Source organism: Bos grunniens, chromosome 3 (genome assembly GCF_055505025.1).
Source record: "Bos grunniens cultivar Pamir isolate PY7600 chromosome 3, Bosgru_T2T1.0, whole genome shotgun sequence".
Classification (NCBI taxonomy): domain Eukaryota; kingdom Metazoa; phylum Chordata; class Mammalia; order Artiodactyla; family Bovidae; genus Bos; species Bos grunniens.
In genome coordinates, this window is record NC_141167.1 from 62,861,801 (window position 1) to 62,882,654 (window position 20,854).

The 20,854-nt window shown below is 42.3% G+C and overlaps 1 protein-coding gene across 1 annotated transcript in view; it reads right to left on the reverse strand.

Moving 5' to 3' along the window:
* The window catches only part of DDAH1 (dimethylarginine dimethylaminohydrolase 1), a 157,713-nt gene extending 143,705 nt beyond the window's left edge, over nt 1–14,008 (reverse strand). The window contains exon 1 of the mRNA XM_086390880.1: nt 13,604–14,008. Within this exon, the coding sequence (XP_086247006.1) occupies nt 13,604–13,906 (303 nt within the window). The 5' untranslated portion in view covers nt 13,907–14,008. The remainder of the gene's footprint in view (nt 1–13,603) is intronic.
* Between the last annotated feature and the right edge of the window lie 6,846 nt (nt 14,009–20,854).

Genomic DNA, 20,854 nt, shown 5'->3' on the forward strand with positions numbered 1-20,854 from the left:
CTGTGCTCTGTTCAGAGTTAAACTGCTTATATATTTGGAGGAGCTTGGGGAAGCTTGGAGACTAAGGGAAGGCTACAGCTTTAGAGATGCTTAGTAACAGAGTGACAGGGAAAAGTGAAGAATTCAGTGCCCTTTTACATTTTGGTCACTCCCTCTCCCAACAGTGCATTTTTTGGAGAAAGGGGGTCCAGAAAGCCAGGACCCTTGATAAAGGACTAAGATGGCACACAGGAGAATATGAAAGCAAGAGCAAAAATGGTTCGAGTGCCTCAAAATAAAGAGCTAAACTTCTCCACATAAAACTCTTGAATTGGAAAATACATCTATATGATAAATATGAGTGAAGTCAAGCTATAGTTATTCTCTTTCCCTGTAAAATGGAAGTTCCCTTTTGATGAAAAAAAATTAAGATTAAAATAGATGTATTTTTCTTCTATTTTTATCTTGTAACTGCACCAAGGTTATTTAACTAACTTCAATTTTTTGGAATCATTTCAGGCTAAAAATGTCTAAGTTTATCACAAGCATATTTCCAAGTTAAAAAAAATTATGTCAATATCTTACTTATGTCAACAGTCTTAATTTTTACACAGCTTATTATAGAAGGGCTACATCTATCTTGCTTTTTTGGTGTTTACTTAGAAAAATAACTGTATGCATTTTTTGGAAGACAAAAGGTAAAATCTGGAAAATGAAACTCAAATTTCACCACCAAATGGAAATTAGTACATATGCATGGGGGGTTTATAAGAAAGAAGTGCTATGGGCAAGTCAAGACTTTTAGTTATAAGAGAAAACACACCTCATAGGACATACCTTGTGTCCAATTCTCTCCATTTTTTGGGAGCCACTGATTCACATTCACCACAGAAACATCAGCTGGTAGACACAGATGACAGTGATGTGTGATGAGAGAAATCATGTGGAATGATTTCTAGGAATCTTATGATCTTTCAGCGGCTTTTATTTGAAGTTTTCTGTGGGAAACATTTCTTATCAAACGTGCCATATAAAAAGTGGGATAAGCAGAGATTTTGACATAGAGTTAGAAAATTCAACTTCATCTCAACTTCATCTCTTAATGGGTTATCATTAGCAAGGCATGAGTTTAAATGATTGGTTAATTGAGTAGAACAAGTTTAATGTTTTCAGTTGAAAGAAATCCAATATGTTTATTCATCAAACCCCAATCCCATCTCACAAATATAAATTATTATAATCTCCCCATCCCCCATCCCTTCTCCACCCTCTACTTTCCACCCTAATACACTCTGAGTTCCAAAAGGAAAGTGTAGCATCTCCGAGCTGGAAAGAATATTAGATCTTATTATCACTACAAAAATCAAAACCAGCGTGCCCCAACACCTAGGACAGTGTTGTGTTCTGACTCTGCTGTTGTCTGTAGCTTCTACAGAATTCAACCTATGATTATAAATGCATGCTCAGTTTTGGGTACACTTGATTTATATTAGTGTGAGATTCAATGGTGTCTACTGCCAAGATGGAAAGATTTGTGAATAAAAACACATTTCAACAGCAAAGAGGAAAGCGTTCTCTCTTACCTGCCATTGACACGGGTAATATTATATACCTATATGTGGCAGATGCCAGGTCTGCTTTACACATCCTGATGTGCGAATTGTGGGCCAAAGGGGAAAAAGCACAACTTAGCCAAATGACATTCTAGCAACCTCAAGAAATGAATCTCAGATTTGGAGTGGACTTTAGTCAGTAAGACTATATAGTTCCCAAACTGTGCTATTCAGGAATCCTGGAAGGAATGCCAGACCCTGATGGAGAACAAGGCAGAAGAAAAGATGGGAGTACAAGTTAGAAATGCAGTGTGTCAGACAGCCAAATCTCTCTGGGCCCCAAACAGGAAACATGATTAAAGAGTAGTTCTCCTGGTGAACTTAGAACTGGGAATCAAAATTTTAGATCTGAGGGGGCACAGGCAGGCTTTTCTCAATCCTGCATCCTTTTCAACATTCGTGAAACTAATTTTCACGGTGCCATCACCCTCATCCTATCCCATAGTGCTGTCTCTGAAGACTGCCTCTCTCTGCCTTCCTCTGGTTGCTGCTAACTCAGTAATCACGTCTAAGAAGCCCTGGTATGGGTCAGACCCACCTCCTGGACGTTCCTTAGCACCAGACGGAGCTCTGCCATAAAACCCTCTTCTCCAAGTGTCTGCCACTGCTCTGCCTCCCTAGCTGGACTGTGAGGTCCTTGTAGGCAACAGTGGTATCTAATTAACCTACATCTTCACAGCATCAAACACTGAGTCTGGTGTGCAGTAGACAGTTGTTGAATGCACAAACATACACGAGTGATCCAACTATTATGCCTTCAGCTTCAAAATCACAATCATTTTTAACACAATCATGGCACCCATCATTACTGCTATAAATAAATAACAAAATTTCAATATTTATTTTTTTAACTTTTTTTTTTACACTGGAGTATAGCCACTTAACAATGTTGAGATAGCTTCAGATGCTCAGCAGAGTGACTCATACATATAGTATCCATTCTCCCCTAGTCTTCCCTTCCATCCAGGCTGCCAGATAACATTGAACAGAGTTCTCTGTGCCATTTAGAAGCATTTTATCCATTTTAAATATAGCAGTGTGTCTGTGTTTATCTCAAACTCCCTAACTATCCCTTCCCCTGACTCTTCCTGGTAAACATAAGTTTGTTCTTTAAGTCTGTGAGTCTGTTTCTGAAGAAAACTTCTGAAAGTTTTCCATGGAAAACTTAAATATTTCTTAAACAAAATAAGGACAGAGAACTCAAGGCAAACACATTTTTAATGAAGTCAAAGATTTACTTACACATATTCAAGTCAAGCAAAATATTGATGTACTTACTCATCTCTATCAGAACGACAACTTATACCATAAGCCCATCTAGCTATGAAAGCAGGCTAAAAGTTGTATTCCCTTTAATTTGCTATGTTAAACTAATTCAGGTTTGTCCCCATTGATTTGTTGGGCAAAATTAAACCCACCCTGTACTAATTCGTACTTCTGTCTTCATGGTCTGCTGTGCTCATTTCTCTGGTCATACAAACACGATGAACCTACAGTCCAGTGATCTATTCTTTCTATGTGATTCTACCCCTTCATCAGCGCTCAGTTTTAGGAAGACAATGTACATTATTACATTGTTTGATGATGACAAAGTAAACTAGGATGGTGTTACATGCACACGTTTTAAAAGGGGATTTGTTGTTTGAGATTACTCTGTCCATTTGGATGAGAAGTGCCTGTTTATGAAATGTGCCTGAGGACTCTGACAGATTTAATGCCTAATATCAGTGTAGGGAAAGCAGTGAAAGCCAACTTCAAAGGTCAGGGGAGCATTCTGATGGAACATCAGGGATTTCGCTACAGTATATAAAGATTCATCTACTTCATGGGGTAAACAATGCACTGCAGTCCTATAAGGTGTAAATGAAACCTTTTCTCACTAAGATTTCAGTGATTTTACCTTCAATTACGGTACCTCTTGATTAGGAGAATGAACTCTACCAAGTGTCCAGATCTCCAGTCAGGAAGCTGGGCTTTCTGATGTGGTTACAGATTTTAACAGCAAATGCTGTCAAGTAAATAATAACCATCACTCATTTTCTAAACACACATCTCCAAATTTAGATTGAGTTTCATGAATCATTTATTTATGATGCAAAGATAATAGAAGGTAAATCTGTTCAAAAGTCTTAAGTAGATTTTTCTGTGTTGTGGTTTACATTAATGAACTAGATACCTAATTTTGAAGAAATCTGAGCTCGGTAAGAATTCAAAAACATGCAAAAGCAATTTCACAGCATATCTGAATTATAAGGGATCCATCCCTGCCTTCTTAGTTTTATGATTCTAAGGATCTCTGCAGAAAGCTCATTTTCAGCTAATAGTATCTAATAGAAGTCACTCCCTACTCATCATTACATTTTTTCTTTTCAAGGCTTTCAAGATCAACTGCAGGGGAGTAGATTACATTATTAGATGCATCCAAGTTTCCAAGAAACAGTTCAATTTCCAAAAGCTTATTGCCAAGGCCACGTAAAAGAGTCTGAAAAGAAACACCCTGAAAGGCAGCAGTTGTTCTAACCAGTTTGAGGTGACAATTTATCAAGAACCGTTAATCTGCTGCCATGTGAGGCGCCTCTAGTTCATTCACTTTCCAGCTTGGTAAGAGTCTGGGTAATTTCTAATTATGGCTTAGGGCAGTTTTCTCACCTGAAGTTAAACAGAAGTTTGAGGAAATGTGTGCATTTCAAAAAGCAATCAAGCAGTCTGCTGGTAAATAAGGCACAATTATTCATGAACTGTGCCCAGGCAATTTGGGGATTTCATGTAAATGAATTATTTTTTTTTAACTAAAATGAAAAAAAAACTTAGTTTTTTAGAAGGGAGGGAGGTAAAATGATTCACTTAGTTAATGTCCAAGTTATATTGTACATCGTTAGTGTATAAAATGAAACTCAGGTAGCAGTTTTATATTGATTTAATGATCCATTAAACTCAACAACTGGCAACAAGCCCTTCAAGCAAAAATGATCATACTTTCATGAGAAGTTCAATTCTGCCACTAATTAGCTGTGTGTGACTTTGGATCAGTTATGTAACCTTGGTTACCCAAGACTCAGTCCCCTTATCTTTTAAATAGAGCTAATATTAAAAATAATTCTGAGGCTTCCCTGTTGGCTCAGTGGTAAAGAATCTGCCTCCCACTGCAGGAGACACAGGTTTGATCCTTGGGTGGGGAAGAATCCCTGGAGAAGGAAATAGCAACCCACTCCGGTACCCTGTCCTGGGAAATCCCACAGACAGAGGAGCCTGGTGAGCTACAGACTATGGGGTTGCAAAGAGTCAGACATGACTTAGTAACTAAACAACAAAAATAATAACATTATCCTTTTATTATTCACACACACACACACACAACTTGGTTGGTTATTAGACACGATCTTAATGCTCACCTTGCCTTTGGAAATAATATAATTATGCTTTTTCCTAACCAAATAAGAAGCCAGGACCAAAATGCTGCTGCTGCTAAGTCGCTTCAGTTGTGTCCAACTCTGTGGACCCCATAGACGGCAGCCCACCAGGCTCTCCCGTCCCTGGGATTCTCCAGGCAAGAATACTGGAGTGGGCTGCCATTTCCTTCTCCAATGCATCAAAGTGAAAAGTGAAAGTGAATTCGTTATGTCGTGTCCGACTCCTAGCGACTCCATGGACTGCAGCCTACCAGGCTCCTCCGTCCCTGGGATTTTCCAGGCAAGAGTACTGGAGTGGGTTGCCATTGCCTTCTCCCAGGACCAAAATATGTAGATGCAAATAGCTAACTGCCCTAATAGAACAGAAATTACCATGCAAATATGTATTGCTTACCTTTTCCATTTACACCTTCCTGTCCACCACCCCTGACTCCACCCCCACCCCCCACCCCTGGCCTTCATGTCTATTTCTACATTGGAGATTTATTACCTTGTGCTGAATAGATGGGGAAACAGTGGAAAGTGTCAGACTTTATTTTGGGGGGCTCCAAAATCACTGCAGATGGTGACTGCAGCCATGAAATTAAAAGACGCTTACTCCTTGGAAGGAAAGTTATGACCAACCTAGATAGCATATTCAAAAGCAGAGACATTACTTTGCCAACAAAGGTCCGTCTAGTCAAGGCTATGGTTTTTCCAGTGGTCATGTATGGATGTGAGAGTTGGACTGTGAAGAAAGCTGAGTGCTGAAGAATTGATGCTTTTGAACGGTGGTGTTGGAGAAGACTCTTGAGAGTCCCTTGGACTGCAAGGAGATCCAACCAGTCCATTCTAAAGGAGATCAGCCCTGGGTGTTCTTTGGAAGGACTGATGCTAAAGCTGAAACTCCAATACTTTGGCCACCTCATGTGAAGAGTTGACTCATTAGAAAAGACCCTGATGCTGGGAGGAATTGGGGGCAGGAGAAGAAGGGGACAACAGAGGATGAGATGGCTGGATGGCATTACCGACTCGGTGGACATGAGTTTAAGTAAACTCCGGGAGTTGGTGATGGACAGGGAGGCCTGGTGCGCTGCAATTCATGGGGTCACAAAGAGTTGGACACGACTGAGCAACTGAACTGAACTGAACTGAACTGAAGCATTGCCTTCTTCCTAAAGAGGTCCCCAACAATGCAAAGGCTCTACGTAGGGATAACTAAAGCCATTATTACTTTGTGAGAATGAGTTTGCTTGGCTTTTTTCCTAGACAGAATACTTTATATATTAATACTTAGTACCTGGGAAAATATAAAATGGCTCTGAGAGAGGGCTGAAAGGGCAAAGGATATATTTCACAATTTTCCTTGAATAAATTTTGTCAGTTAATCATTTACTAAGTACTAAAAACCTTCTGGAAAAAAATTTACAGAAAATGGCATTAGTATTTGCCTCAGGAAGAGAAGTGGGTGGTAAGGTACAAGGGTCAGGTGAGGGGGAAAGACTTACCTTTACTATGTTTCCTTTTGTGCCTTTTGAATTTGGTACTACAGGCAAGTATAATAGAGATTTTTATTTTTAAAAAAATCCAGTCATCACACCCTGTCACTTGCTTTATTTCAGCATTTAGATATTTGTTTACTCAACTTTTGATATTTATAATCGACCTTTTCCCCCTCTGAAATGTAATCTGGATTCATTTAAAATATGACTAGCTTTTCAAGGCTAATTTATTTGTCTTCAAAGTATTCAACATATGAAGGCATTCATATTCCTGAAGACATGGAGTTATAAGACAAGTAATATTATTTGCTGATTTTCTCTACATACAGTTTTCTTCACTAAAACTTACGCTTGCTGCAGACATGGTCTGTGTTTTACTAATCTTTGGAGGCCCCTTTAGGGCAAATGCTGAGTGTGCACAGAAGGGTTACTTTCTTGAGTTTGGTTCTCAGTCCTTTTTTCCAAGGAAGAAAAGTCATTAAATATAACATGATGTTTTGATTAAAAAGAAACTTCTCAGCATTTTAATAAAAACAAAACAACAACAAGAGACAAAGGCATTAAAAGAGAGAGGAAGAGAAAAACAGTTACAAATCACCCAGAGTTGCAATGAAACTTTTGGGACTCTACTGACTGGAAATGTTTAAAAAACACCAAATATGCCATAATGAGGGAGAACAAAGGTTGACTTAAAATCATAGACACATTTTTTTTTTTCAACAAAATATTTGCCACATATACAAGGTCCAGGGGATAACATGTTGAACAATGCAGATATGATTCTTGCCTCACAGCTTTCATAATAGTGGGGGGGCTACAGAAAGATACACAGACAATTATCATATGTTACAATAAATATAACAGGGCATACAGAGGTGTTCATAAAAGGAGAACCAATCCTATGCTTGAGAAAGTGAGATCAACATCACAACACTTGGAACTAGACCTTTCAGTTCAGTTCAGTTCAGTCGCTCAGTCATGTCCAACTCTTTGCGACCCCATGAACTGCAGCACGCCAGGCCTCCCTGTCCATCACCAACTCCCGGAGTTCACCCAAACTCATGTCCATCGAGTCGATGATGTCATCCAGCCATCTCATCCTCTGTTGTCCCCTTCTCCTCCTGCCCCCAATTCCTCCCAGCATCAGAGTCTTTTCCAATGAGTCAACTCTTCGCATGAGGTGGCCAAAGTATTGGAGTTTCAGCTTTAGCATCAGTCCTTCCAAAGAATACCCAGGACTGATCTCCTTTAGAATGGACTGGTTGGATCTCCTTGCAGTCCAAGGGACTCTCAAGAGTCTTCTCCAACACCACAGTTCAAAAGCATCAATTCTTCAGCACTCAGCTTTCTTCGCAGTCCAACTCTCACATCCATACATGACCACTGGAAAAACCATAGCCTTGACTAGACGGACCTTTGTTGGCAAAGTAATGTCTCTGCTTTTGAATATGCTATCTAGGTTGGTCATAACTTTCCTTCCAAAGAGTAAGTGTCTTTTAATTTCATGGCTATAATCACCATCTGCAGCGATTTTGGAGCCCCCAAAGATAAAGTCAGCCACTGTTTCCCCATCTATTTGCTATGAAGTGATAGGACCGGATGCCATGATCTTAGTTTTCTGAATGTTGAGCTTTAAGCCAACTTTTCCACTCTGTTCTTTCACTTTCATCAAGAGGCTCTTTAGTTCATCATTTTCTGCCATAAGGGTGGTGTCATCTCCATATCCGAGGTTATTGATATTTCTCCTGGCAGTCTTCATTCCAGCTTGTGCTTCTTCCAGCCCAGCATTTCTCATGATTCACTCTGCATATAAGTTAAATAAGCAGGGTGACAATATACAGCCTTGACATACTCCTTTTCCTATTTGGAACCAGTCTGTTGTTCCATTTCCAGTTCTAACTGTTGCTTCCTGACCTGAATATAGGTTTCTTAAGAGGCAGGTCAGGTGGTCTGGTATTCCCGTCTCTTTCAGAATCTTCCACAGTTTATTGTGATCCACATGGTCAAAGGCTTTGACATAGTCAATAAAGCAGAAATAGATGGTTTTCTGGAACTCTCTTGCTTTTCTGATGATACAGCAGATGTTTGCAATTTGATCTCTGGTTCCTCTGCCATTTCTAAAACCAGCTTGAACATCTGGAAGTTCATGGTTCACGAATTGCTGAAGCCTGGCTTGGAGAATTTTAAGCATCACTTTACTAGTGTGTGAGATGAGTGCAATTGTGCGGTAGTTTGAACATTCTTTGGCATTGCCTTTCTTTGGGATTGGAATGAAAACTGACCTTTTCCAGTCCTGTGGCCACTGCTGAGTTTCCCAAATTTGCTGGCATATTGAGTGCAGCACTTTCACTGCATCATCTTTCAGGATTTGAAATAGCTCAATTGGAATTCCATCACCTCCACTAGCTTTGTTCATAGTGACACTTTCTAAGGTCCACTTAACTTCACATTCCAGGCTCTAGGTGAGTGATCACATCATCGTGATGATCTGGGTCATGAAGATCTTTATTGTACAGTTCTTCTGTGTATTCTTGCCACCTCTTCTTCATATCTTCTGCTTCTGTTAGGTCCCTATCATTTCTGTCCTTTATTGAGCCCATCTTTGCATGAAATGTTCCCTTGGTATCTCTAATTTTCTTGAAGAGATCTCTAGTCTTTCCCATTCTATTGTTTTCCTCTATTTCTTTGCATTGATTGCTGAGGAAGGCTTTCTTATCTCTCCTTGCTATTCTTTGGAACTCTGCATTCAAATGGGAATATATTTCCTTTTCTCCTTTGCTTTTCACTTCCCTTCTTTTCACAGCTATTTGTAAGGCCTCCCCAGACAGCCATTTTACTTTTTTGCATTTCTTTTTCTTGGGGATGGTCTTGATTCCTGTCTCCTGTACAATGTCACGAACCTCATTCCATAGTTCATCAGGCACTCTATCTATCAGATCTAGTCCCTTAAAGCTATTTCTCATTTCCACTGTATAGTCATAAGGGATTTGATTTAGGTCATATCTGAATGGTCTAGTGGTTTTCCCTACTTTCTTCAATTTAAGTCTGAATTTGGCAATAAGGAGTTCATGATCTGAGCCACAGTCAGCTCCCGGTCTTGTTTTTGATGACTGTATAGAGCTTCTCCATCTTTGGCTGCAAAGAATATAATCAGTCTGATTTCGGTGTTGACCATTGGTGATGTCCATGCATAGAGTCTTCTCTTATGTTGTTGGAAGAGGATGTTTGCTATGACCAGTGCGTTCTCTTGGCAAAAGTCTATTAGCCTTTGCCCTGCTTCATTCTGTACTCCAAGGCCAAATTTGCCTGTTACTCCAGGAGTTTCTTGACTTCCTACTTTTGCATTCCAGTTCCCTATAATGAAAAGGACATCTTTTTTTGGATGTTAGTTCTAAGAGATCTTGTAGGTCTTCATAGAACTGTTCAATTTCAGCTTCTCCAGCATTACTGGTCGGGGCATAGACTTGGATTACCGTGATATTGAATGGTTCACCTTCGAAACAAACAGAGATCATTCTGTCGTTTTTGAGATTGCATCCAACTACTGCATTTTAGACTCTTTTCTTGACTATGATGGCTACTTCATTTCTTATAAGGGATTACTGCCCACAGCAATAGATATAATGGTCATCTGAGTTAAATTTACCCATTCCAGTCCATCTTAGTTCGCTGATTCCTAGAATGTCGATGTTCACTCTTGCCATCTCCGGTTTGATCACTTCCAATTTGCCTTGATTCATGGACCTAACATTCCAGGTTCCTGTGCAATATTGCTCTTTACAGCATCAAATCTTGCTTCTATCAGCAGTCCCATCCAGAACTGGGTGTTGTTTTTGCTTTGGCTCCATCCCTTCATTCTTTCTGGAGTTATTGCTCCACTGATCTCCAGTAGCATATTGTGCACCTACTGACCTGGGGAGTTAATCTTTCAGTATCCTATCTTTTTGCCTTTTCAAACTGTTCATGGGGTTCTCAAGGCAAGAATACTGAAGTGGTTTGCCCTGGGCAATTTATTTAATCTCACCCAGACTCAGTGTCATCAACTTTTAAACACAAATAATGATAACAATGAGCTCAAAGAGTTGATGTGAACATTCATTGAAATGCATGTCATAAATCCAGCACAATGTCTGGCAAATGGCAAGCACCCAGTAACAATTAGCTAATAATATTAATGGTAACAGTAAGCTGAGAACTGACGCATGAGTAGGAAAAGCCAGATAAAATGCAGGAGAGGAAGGAGGAAGAGTGTCCTGGGTGAAGGAGAAATGTATGCCCATAAAAGCAATAGTATAGTGAGTCAGAAAAAGAACCTGGCTTGAGCCAAGGGTTGAGAGGCATGTGGGGTGGGGTCAGAGATGCAGCTAAACCTGAAAAGGCAAGCAGAGCCCAGCTCAATGGGTTTATCAAGCTCAGTGGAGGCCCTTCTAGAATTTTAACCAGAAGAGGAACAGGATCAAATTTGAGTTTTAGAAAGACCAACTTGGCGGAAAATGGAATGAGTAGTAAGAGACAGGAAACAAGGAGATCAGTGTTAATAATTTTTTTTTGAATAGTGTTAATAATTTTAAAATAATGCATTGGCTGTTGTGTAATTTCAGTTAGGGAGATTAGTGTTACATGAAATATTTATATATAATAATTCAAGAGGGCCTTAAAATAATTATTATCAGCTTACTGATATTAGCTAATTGTTGAGCTGTTAGCTGTTTAGTCGCTAAGTCATGTCCAACTCTTTTGTGACTCCATGGACTGTAGCCTCCTGTAGGGTCCTCTGTCCGTGGAATTTTCCAGGCGATAATTCTGGAGTGGCTTGCATGTTCTTTCTCAAGGAGATCTTCCTGACCCAGGGATCAAACCATGTCTCTTGCTTGGCAGGTGGATTTTTAAACACTGAGCCACCTGGGAAGCTAACTAGTATTTTATTAATTCATTTGTTCATTCACTCAGCAAGCATTTATTAATTTCAATGTAGGCAGCAAACTATGAGAGATTTCAAAGAAATCTCTGAAGCACCCCACCCAACATGACTGCCTGAATTCCTTTCTCTGATTGGAAGGTCTGTTACCCTGGGGATCTGATCAGAGGCAATGGCAAAGGTGATGTGGGGAGGGACCACACACCAGCAGAAAACTCAACCTGGGAGGCAGTGCTACGGAGCAGATTAGGATGGAACCTGAGGCATGAAGACAACTCCCCTTCACCCTGGGATGGGGAAATGTCACTATAACTGCATCAGTGTACAGTAGACTTCTTATTGCTCAAGGAGCAAATCTTCCATGACCCACTGGGAAGTGAATAAAAACACTTCATGAAATGTCCTGCCGTCTATATTTCAGATGGATTAACAAATTTATTACCAAAATTCTATGAAATAGGTATGATTATGTCCACTTTACAGGTGAGAAAACTGAGGCAAGAGATAGTCCCCAAGGTCACAGGATTACATTCAGTCTGATGTTCTTACAGTCTGATGTTCAATCTATTACACTTACAGTCTGATGTTCAAGCTATTACACTATGTGGCCTCTGGCAGTGGGCCACGTACAAGATACAAGAGTGAGGTCTTTTTTAAATGTATGCCTCAAAATCTGATGGGGAGACAGATCACTACCCACTTTAGCATCAGGAAGGCCAAAATTTGAAAGGTTTTATTATAGGAATAAAATGAAATAGATGATTAAATATATTCACAGTCTCTTAACAGGAAATTGGACCAGCCTCAACAAATGAGTACCATTTTGAAAGGGTTTTTAAAATCTACCTTACTCTTTTAAACAAACCACAGTTTTGCCATATGGCCTAGGACACATCAGAAAGTGTTCAAATGTGGTTACGTGCTTATCAGTTTAAAACGGAGCAGGTCATCTCACAGACTCAAAGATGGAGAGGCATGGCAAAAGAGATAAAAGAGCTAAGAGAATGCGACCTGTTACTCTTGGTTTTCTGCTAAGGCGGGGTGGGGAAGAAAAAAAAAGCTGATAATCTCAGTGAGAAATAAACCAAATATGCTTTTTCTCTCAGATCAAGCAAAGTTCTATCATCCACTTGCGTAGGGAAGCAGGTGGAGAATAAGCACATTTTTAACTATGAGCTCTGTGAGACATTTCCAACGTGAATCAAATAAAGACAAAATAGGGGGGAAAACAATCCCTAACCCTCCATATAAGAAAGAAACTAGCAGCTTCTTGCAATGCCACTTGATGCCAATAGCAACCGAGAGTCTTGAGCCCCAGCTCTTAGCAGGCAATGAGAAGAATCCCAGGCCAGATGGCATTTAAAAATCCAATCTCACTCTATTTGTCTCTCCCCACTAACCTACCTTGTGTTTAAAGCAATCACTGCCATTTTCACAAACTGCAATATTTTAAAGTAGTCACCATCCTTTGAGAACACAAAAAGCTCTAATTACTATGAGTTTTAAAGTAGAGAGAATAAAAATTATGGAATTTGTGAAACCATTTCCAATTAAACATACACACACATACACACACCCAACACCCTACACTGAATATAGCTTTTCCAACCCAGACACCACAGCTCAGCAAGCCAGTCTTACATTCATTCACTTGTTAGTCCCTTTCTGCGGGACTCTCTCCACCACTGAAAAGTAACTTGGGACGCCGTAGATCTATGGGAACCGACATCCCGTTCCTTCGTCTGGACAGCCCTGATCCCAGCTCTTGGCAGGACTTGTGGGTTCAGGGTCACCACCCCGCCCTCAGAGCCCTTCGCCCAGCCTCCACCCGCCCGCCTGGAAAGGCACCTCTCCCTGCCCCCAGCTCCCTGGGAAACGGGCAGAGTTGCACTGTCTTTACTGCTTTTTAATCTTTACAAATAAAAATGCTGTGAGATGGATTCCCCACCCCACCCACCTGCCCGAGTCTGCACGACCACACTCAGTCGGGTCCTCTCCAAGGCATTCAAGCTGCGCCGGCAGCCGGGAGGCGTGAACAATGAACTTCTCTTTCGCACACACACCCTCTCCCCTAAATGGGAAGTTCTGAACTAGCCCGGGGGCCAGTTCCGCGATTTCCCCGGCAAGTCGGTCGCGCTCGGTAGGTAAGGGCCGGGCGAGCATCCCGGGCCGCACCCCTCGCTTCTCCGGGCGGGCAGTTACCTCCTTCCTCCGGCTCGGCGCCCCGGGGCGGGTGATCAGGGCCGTCTCCTCGCACACCACGGCCACGTCCTCCACGAACACGCAGTCTGGGAGGCTCTCGTCGGCGGGCAGCTGCACCACCTGCAGCCCCAGTTTACTGCCCAGCACGCCCACGTAGAGCTGGTGCTGCCGCTCAGCGCGGGCGAAATCCACCTCGTCGCCCTTGGTGCGCCTCAGCGCCTGTTGGGCGAGGGACTCGGGCAGCGCCCGTACCACGACATGGGTGGCCCGGCCAAAGGTGGCTGGGTGGCCGAGAGAAGCCATGGCTCGGGGTGGCGGCGCGGGGCGCGGCGGTAGGGTCTTGTGCGGGCAGCGCTCGCCGAGTCTGCGAGCGCCCTGCGGCTCCCCTTGGCAGCCGGCGAATGTGGTGCAGCGGGAGCCCTGCTCGCGCCCGGAGCCCTGCCCGCGCGACTGAGCATGCCCAGAGCTCCGGGCGCCTGCCCGCGCGCAGCCCGCGCGCCCACTCGGCGCTCTCGGGTTTGCAGGTGGCCCAGGCGGGAGTTGTAGTGGCGACCGTCGCACGAAGTCGGGGTGAAGGCGGCGGCCGAGGAAGCGGGGAGTTCGAGAGGTGTGCGCTGGTGGGTGCTGGGTGGGGGAACCTCGGCCAAAAGGCGCGGTACCTGAACCTGACATTACCTGTATCTCGCCGCAGGTGCACCCCTCACATTTGGAGAGCTGCTGTGGTCTGCGCAGAGCGACTGGAAGGGGTTGCTTGGTGGTCGGGAAGCCAAGGATGGGATGATTCCTTTCTGGATAGATACTTTGACCTCTCTCTCTAGTCTGCTGTTCCTAGGTTTCCCGGCATGTGGTCCTGCCCCCAACCCCAACCTCCCCCTCCAGTTCCCAGGATGAGAATCTGTCTTTGTACCCAAGTCCATGTTACCTTGGGGCTTGTCAGATGGCTCGGTGGTAAAGAATCCATCTGCCAATGCAGCAGACACAGGTTCAGTCTCTAGGTCTGGAAGATCCCCTGGATAATGGCAACCCACTAAAGTATTCTACACACTCCAGTATTCTTGTCCTGATAATCCCATGGACAGAGGAGCCTGGTAGACTACAGTCCATGGGGTCCCAAAGAGTTAGACACTACTGAGCACGCATGCATGCCACGTTACCTTGACTTTCTCGGCAAATGACCCCCTCAGCCCCGCCAGACTCAAGATTGTGAAAAGGATCTTATTTCTTCCTCTCTGTAAGGACAAGAAACACAGAGAGAAATAGACATACAGAAACTCACAGTGTTTCAAAGACAATCGGTTCTTATGAACAGAGTGGGTGCGCGCCTGCTCAGTTCCATCAGTTCCGTCCAACTCTTTGGACCCCAAGAACTGTAGCCCACCAAACTCCTCTGTCCATGGGATTCTCCAGGCAAGAATACTGGAGTGGGTTGCCATGATCTCCTCCAGGCGATCTTCCCAACCCAGAGATCGAATCAGTGTCTCCTGAGTCTCCTGCATTACAGGTGGATTCTTTACAGAGTCATGGGCAAAGTGCTATGAACACTGTGATTATGTGTGATTCTGGAGTTTTTGCCTTCAGAATAGGGAGGAAAAGACCAAGTATGTTTTCATCAGCCATAGATGAGTGCTCACCTTGAGCAGTTTCAGATGTGGAGCATCACAACTCTTTTGTCTTTGGGAAAGAAGGTTTCCAAATTCCTCCCTTGCCTTCCCCTCAGGCCTGTTCAGACTCTGAAATTCTCATATTTATTAAATGTTTCTTTTCTCATACCCCTTGGGAGTTCCTTTTCCTTCATAATGGTACTAGGCTTCTATTTTCCCATCTCACACATTACAGATAAAATAATCCATGGGATCTGCTTTTTTTGAGGGGAAGATCCACTTCAGGTTGTAACTCCAAAATCATCTCAGTTAATAATCTTATTTCCTCAAATTCTGTAGCACATTTCTAATTTAAAGATTAATTAGATCATAGAACATTAGATTTGAATGGGATCTTAGAATCACTTTCATTTAACTCCCTACCCAATGTTCTGGAATTCCAGCTAAAACATCTATGACAGTCACCAGTTCTTTACTTGAACATTCTAAACTCACTTACAAAGTGTATTCTACTTTCAGAGTTATCACAAGCAAAGCATTTTTATTTGGGGCTCATATACCCCTGGTCCCAGTTGTGCCTTCTGCCATTACCTAACATGCAAGTGTTCTTTCACAAGGCAGCATTCATACATCCCAAGACAGTTCTGCTCTCCTTGCTACCTGACACCCCCTCCCACTCGCTGTCCTAACCCACTCCGGGCCTTGAGGCTAACCCACCAAAAAAGAACTAGTGACTGGTTTCTAAATCTCTTCAATATTCTGGTTATCTTCCTTTTGGTTCATATCAGTTTGTCAGTATCCCTTTTAAATCATAGTATCTAGAGTAGAAACAATTCTTCCTGTGTGGCCTGACTCTCACAGACTGTAGTAGGACCCTTATTCCAGGTGCTAGGCTTCTATTAACACTGCCTAAGCCCCTGGAAGCAGAAACAACAACCCACTCCAGTATTCTTGCCTGGGAAGTCCCATGGACAGAGGACCTGGTGGGCCACAGTCCATGAGGTTGCAGAGTCGGGCACAATGTAGCAACTAAGCATGCAAACATGCAGTGTAGGTTTCAAGGAGATACCTAGCTAGCTAAGGATCCTGGAACAGTTGTCTCAGTTAAGCACAGAGGAGATGTGATCTGCCTTCTCTCCCCTCTCTCTCAAGGATGACTTGAATTTACCCAGATGACATGGCATTTCTCAGCTCTGAAAGTGACTGGTTTTAAGTGAAGGACAGCTCCAACCCTGATGCTGGGAAGTGGGACCAAAAGTAACACAACAAGCCTTTGAGGCCTACTGGGTTCTACTTCTGAGGCAAAACTCTCAGGGGACCCATGCTGTTGGCATCAAATTAGTGTCCAGAAATTACTTGATGGTGTCCTCCGCAGGGGATTCTCACCAGTGCTACCGGTGAAAGTTACCTCATGTGCTGAGCTTGCCCAGGCTAAAATATGGGACTTGGTTCCCCTCTTTACTTAACACTGAGGTTTCATGTACTTACATTGGTCCCCACCTAGCAAGCTTAATTCATGCCCATGCCTTGTTAAAGCCTGAATACTTTGCCATGAAGTGCCCTGAGCATAATTATAAACAAAGTCCCATGTATCCACTCTGGGCCCATGTCAACCCAGCAGCCAATTAAAACCTGAAAGATTTTTCCTATAAATTGACATTAGCCACATGTTCCATACTGAAATTGGGCCTCTTTTTTTTTTTTTTTAATCTAATTTTGCAGTTACCCCTAGTAAATGTTATCTGCTTCATTCCAACTTGCCTCATTTTGATTCTGTCATCCTGTGCATTATTTATTACCTCTAGCTTTGTATCATCTGAAATTTGATAAGCATGCCTTCTGTCTTCTCTAAGCAGTTGTCAAAAAGTGTTGGGATGTGTGTGCTGGTGAAAAGAATAATAAAGACAAACTCCAGTAAATTACATTTACATGCCTTCCTGCTTGAGTGATGAAGGACTATTTTTGGGAACATGGACTTTATTGAGTCTAATATATATATATAAATTCATTTTCCTCAGAGATATTTATTGAGAATTCTCAAGGCACACTACCATGTTATATACTTCAGAGACATACAGGCAGCTTTAAAGCATGATCCTTGACCTTGAAGAGCTTACTGGGAAAACAAGACATCCAAAATTAGAGCTATGCTAAGAGTACATGAGAGTTACTATCAACAAAGTGGTATAGGAAGTTAAGCAAAAAAGAAAGCACTGTGGCCAGTAGGAGTGAAGGAGAGCTGCTTGAGGATGAGTGGTCTTGGTTTAGGCCTTGAATAATTTTTAGGATGTGAATATTTGCAAGAATAGAATAAGAATCCCAAGGAAAAGTATGTGCAAAAGCCAAATGCATGTTCAAGGAACAACAGATCAGCTCAAATCATGTATGCATTGGTTAAGATAACTCCAGCTGCTGTAACAAAATGACCCCAACACATATGGTGGAACCAAGTGGATAGTGTATCTCTTGTTCCCTTAAGAGCTAACACAGATGTTCTTGATTGGTTCCTGACTCTTCTCCAAACAACATACAGGGGGGTCTGGCCTTCTTGCATTTTGTGGCTCCAACACTTTCAAATATAGCATCCAAGTTCAGTATGCTCATCTTCCTCAAGCTGAAAGAAAATTATAAGATGCAGTATCAGATGTAAGAGGCTTGATGGGCCAGGCCAGGAAGTGATACCCATCACCTCTGCTCGCTTTCCTCTGGCTGGAACTCAGTCATACAGCTACAGTGACCAAAGGGAAGAGCTGGGGAATAGTCTTCTATGAGCCCAGAAAGGAGAGGAAACAGGTTAGGGAAATAGCTAGCTGGTTTGTGCCCCAGAGTACAATGGGGAAAATGGAGAATAAAGGTAGAAAGGTTTAAGCTTTCATCGCTTGAGCAGTGGAGAGACATATGGTGTGGAGACTGAGTGTAGCTTCCGAAGCCAAACCTTGTGGGTGGAAGCTTGGCTCTGCTATTTTCTTATTGTATGCTCTTAGTTATGTTACTTAAAAGCTCTTTGCCTCCTTTTCTTCCTCATTTATGAAACTGGAAACAATGAACCCATTATCATAGGATTATTAGGAAGGTTAAAATTAATAACATAAATGTCTTAGTAAAGTGCCAGAAATGGTATCTAGCACCTAGTAGGTGTTCCTTAAATATTATCCATTAACAGGTTTGGGGGAGTTTGTTATTGCTTTGGGTTTTTAAAATTTTATTAGATTATAGTTGATTTATAATGTTGTATTAGTTTTAGGAGTATAGCAAAGTGATTCAGCTATACATATACATATATTCATCCTTTTTCAGATTCTTTTCTCATATAGGTCATCATGGAATATTGAGTAGAGTTCTCTGTGCTATACAGTAACACTGACAGGTTTTGAACAGAAGGCTTTGAACATGATTTCCCAGCAATGGCCAAATCACATACTCACATCCCTTGAATTATCAGAGTCATATAGCTATCCTAATGCTTTCCAGCAGAACCCTTGACCTTCCTAGACTGATAGATCAAATCTCACTCACAAGTGTAATCATAGATTCAATACACATTTTTGAATCTTTGCTACATACCAGGTACAGGAGATATAATTGTGAATTACATTATGGAGCTTATGGTCAAATTGCTCCTTTTTCTCTTCCACAAATTTCAAGATCTTTGTAACTAATTCCCTGTTTAAATTCTATTTGGAATACCTAGAACTGTTTATTTGCTCCTGGCTGGACACTGACTGATACAGAGGCAATTTTTCTTTTCCATTGATAATATATCAATCAATCAAAAGATCTACATTTGAAGTCAAATTTAGATAGCAATTATTTCAGGATTAAAATAGACATTCATGCCTTATTTCTTTATTACCCCATCTTCAGCAGATATAATATTTGCTTTCATTGGGGAATGGGTGTTTGAGGGTAGGGGTTGGAATCCTTAAAGAGAATGAAGGCTCAGTGGTGTCCTCATCCATCCCAAATACTGGGAATACTAGATCAAGTAAATACCACAAATCTGCATTCTGACACTAAGTCCTGAGTGTTTCCAGATAAGAATCATTAAGCTTGACGCAAAGAGTTTTACTGCGGAGGAAACTGCTGCAGATTTCCTTTGACGTACAGTCAGTAAGTTCTGTTTGGTCGAACGGCCAGGCAGCATTTTATAGACAAGGAGATGATTCCAGGGTTCTGGTTCCTAAAGTTAAGATTCGTAGCCCCTAATCTTTGCTTCGGAGAAGGCAATGGCACCCCACTCCAGTAGTCTTTCCTGGAAAATCCCATGGACGGAGGAGCCTGGTAGGCTGCAGTCCATGCGATCGCTAGGAGTCGGACACGACTGAGCGACTTCACCTTCACTTTTCACTTTCATACATTGGAGAAGGAAATGACAAGCCACTCCAGTGTTCTTGCCTGGAGAATCCCAGGGACTGGGGAGCCTGGTGGGCTGCCGTCTATGGGGTCGCACAGAATCGGACACGACTGAAGCGACTTAGCAGCAGCAGTAGCAGCAGCAATCTTGGCTTCTTCAACTTTCATCTGGGAATTCATTCTTTAAACAAATATTTGCCAAACACCTACAATGTGTATGGAAGAGAAATAAAAGCAGTGAAAAGGGCATAATAAATCTGACTTTGACTCCTGCCCTTCCTGCATCTTAGCTGTGTAGTCTTGGTGTGCCCAAGACTCAGGCTTCACTATTTTCTGTCTTGCTCTAAACCAAGGGGACTGCCCTTCATGGACCATATCATCTGGTATCCCATTATTGTTGACTCTGGCCAATGAGAAGCTCTTACAGGAGACGGGAGGACAAGAGGAAACAGAAATCAACATATTTATTCTTTGTACTCCCTTCCTGCTTTTCATGGTTCTAACAACAACCCTTTTATAACCATAGCTTCTGTCTGGTGGTCCCTCATTTTGGTGATTCTAGCTCCTGGCTGGGTTCTTATAACCTCATGTAACTACTTAAATGAAAGTAGTAAACAGCATATTTTAAAGTTCTCTTTTAGTACACAACATTATGAATATTAAAGAAAAAGAGGATGTGAAGAAAAGGCAATTCAGCATTTTCAGAAAGAGCATTTGGCAATATTCAGTGCATGAGGCTGTGCTTGGGGCTATCCACCCTCTCCAACATCTCAAAGTATTTTTTGGCACTGTGAATGTTGATCAGTGTAGTTGTAGAAGGGATCAAGGGACCAACACAGCCATGACATAACGTTTGATGTAAGGATATTGATGAAAGCAGCAAAGGGAGAGTTCCTAACTTCTATGCTCTGGAAAGAAGTAGCCAGTTGACTCCAACTCAGCTTGAACCGGAGAAGGCAATGGCACCCCACTCCAGTACTCTTGCCTGGAAAATCCCATGGACGGAGGAGTCTGGTAGGCTGCAGTCCGTGGGGTCGCTAAGAGTCAGACACGACTGAGCAACTTCACTTTCACTTTTCACTTTCATGCATTGGAGAAGGAAATGGCAACCCACTCCAGTGTTCTTGGCTGGAAAATCCCATGGACAGAGGAGCCTGGTAGGTTGCAGTCCATGGGGTTGCTAAGAGTTGGACACGACTGAGCAACTTCACTTTCACTTTTCACTTTCATGCATTGGAGAAGGAAATGGCAACCCACTCCATTATTCTTGCCTGGAGAATCCCAGGGACGGGGGAGC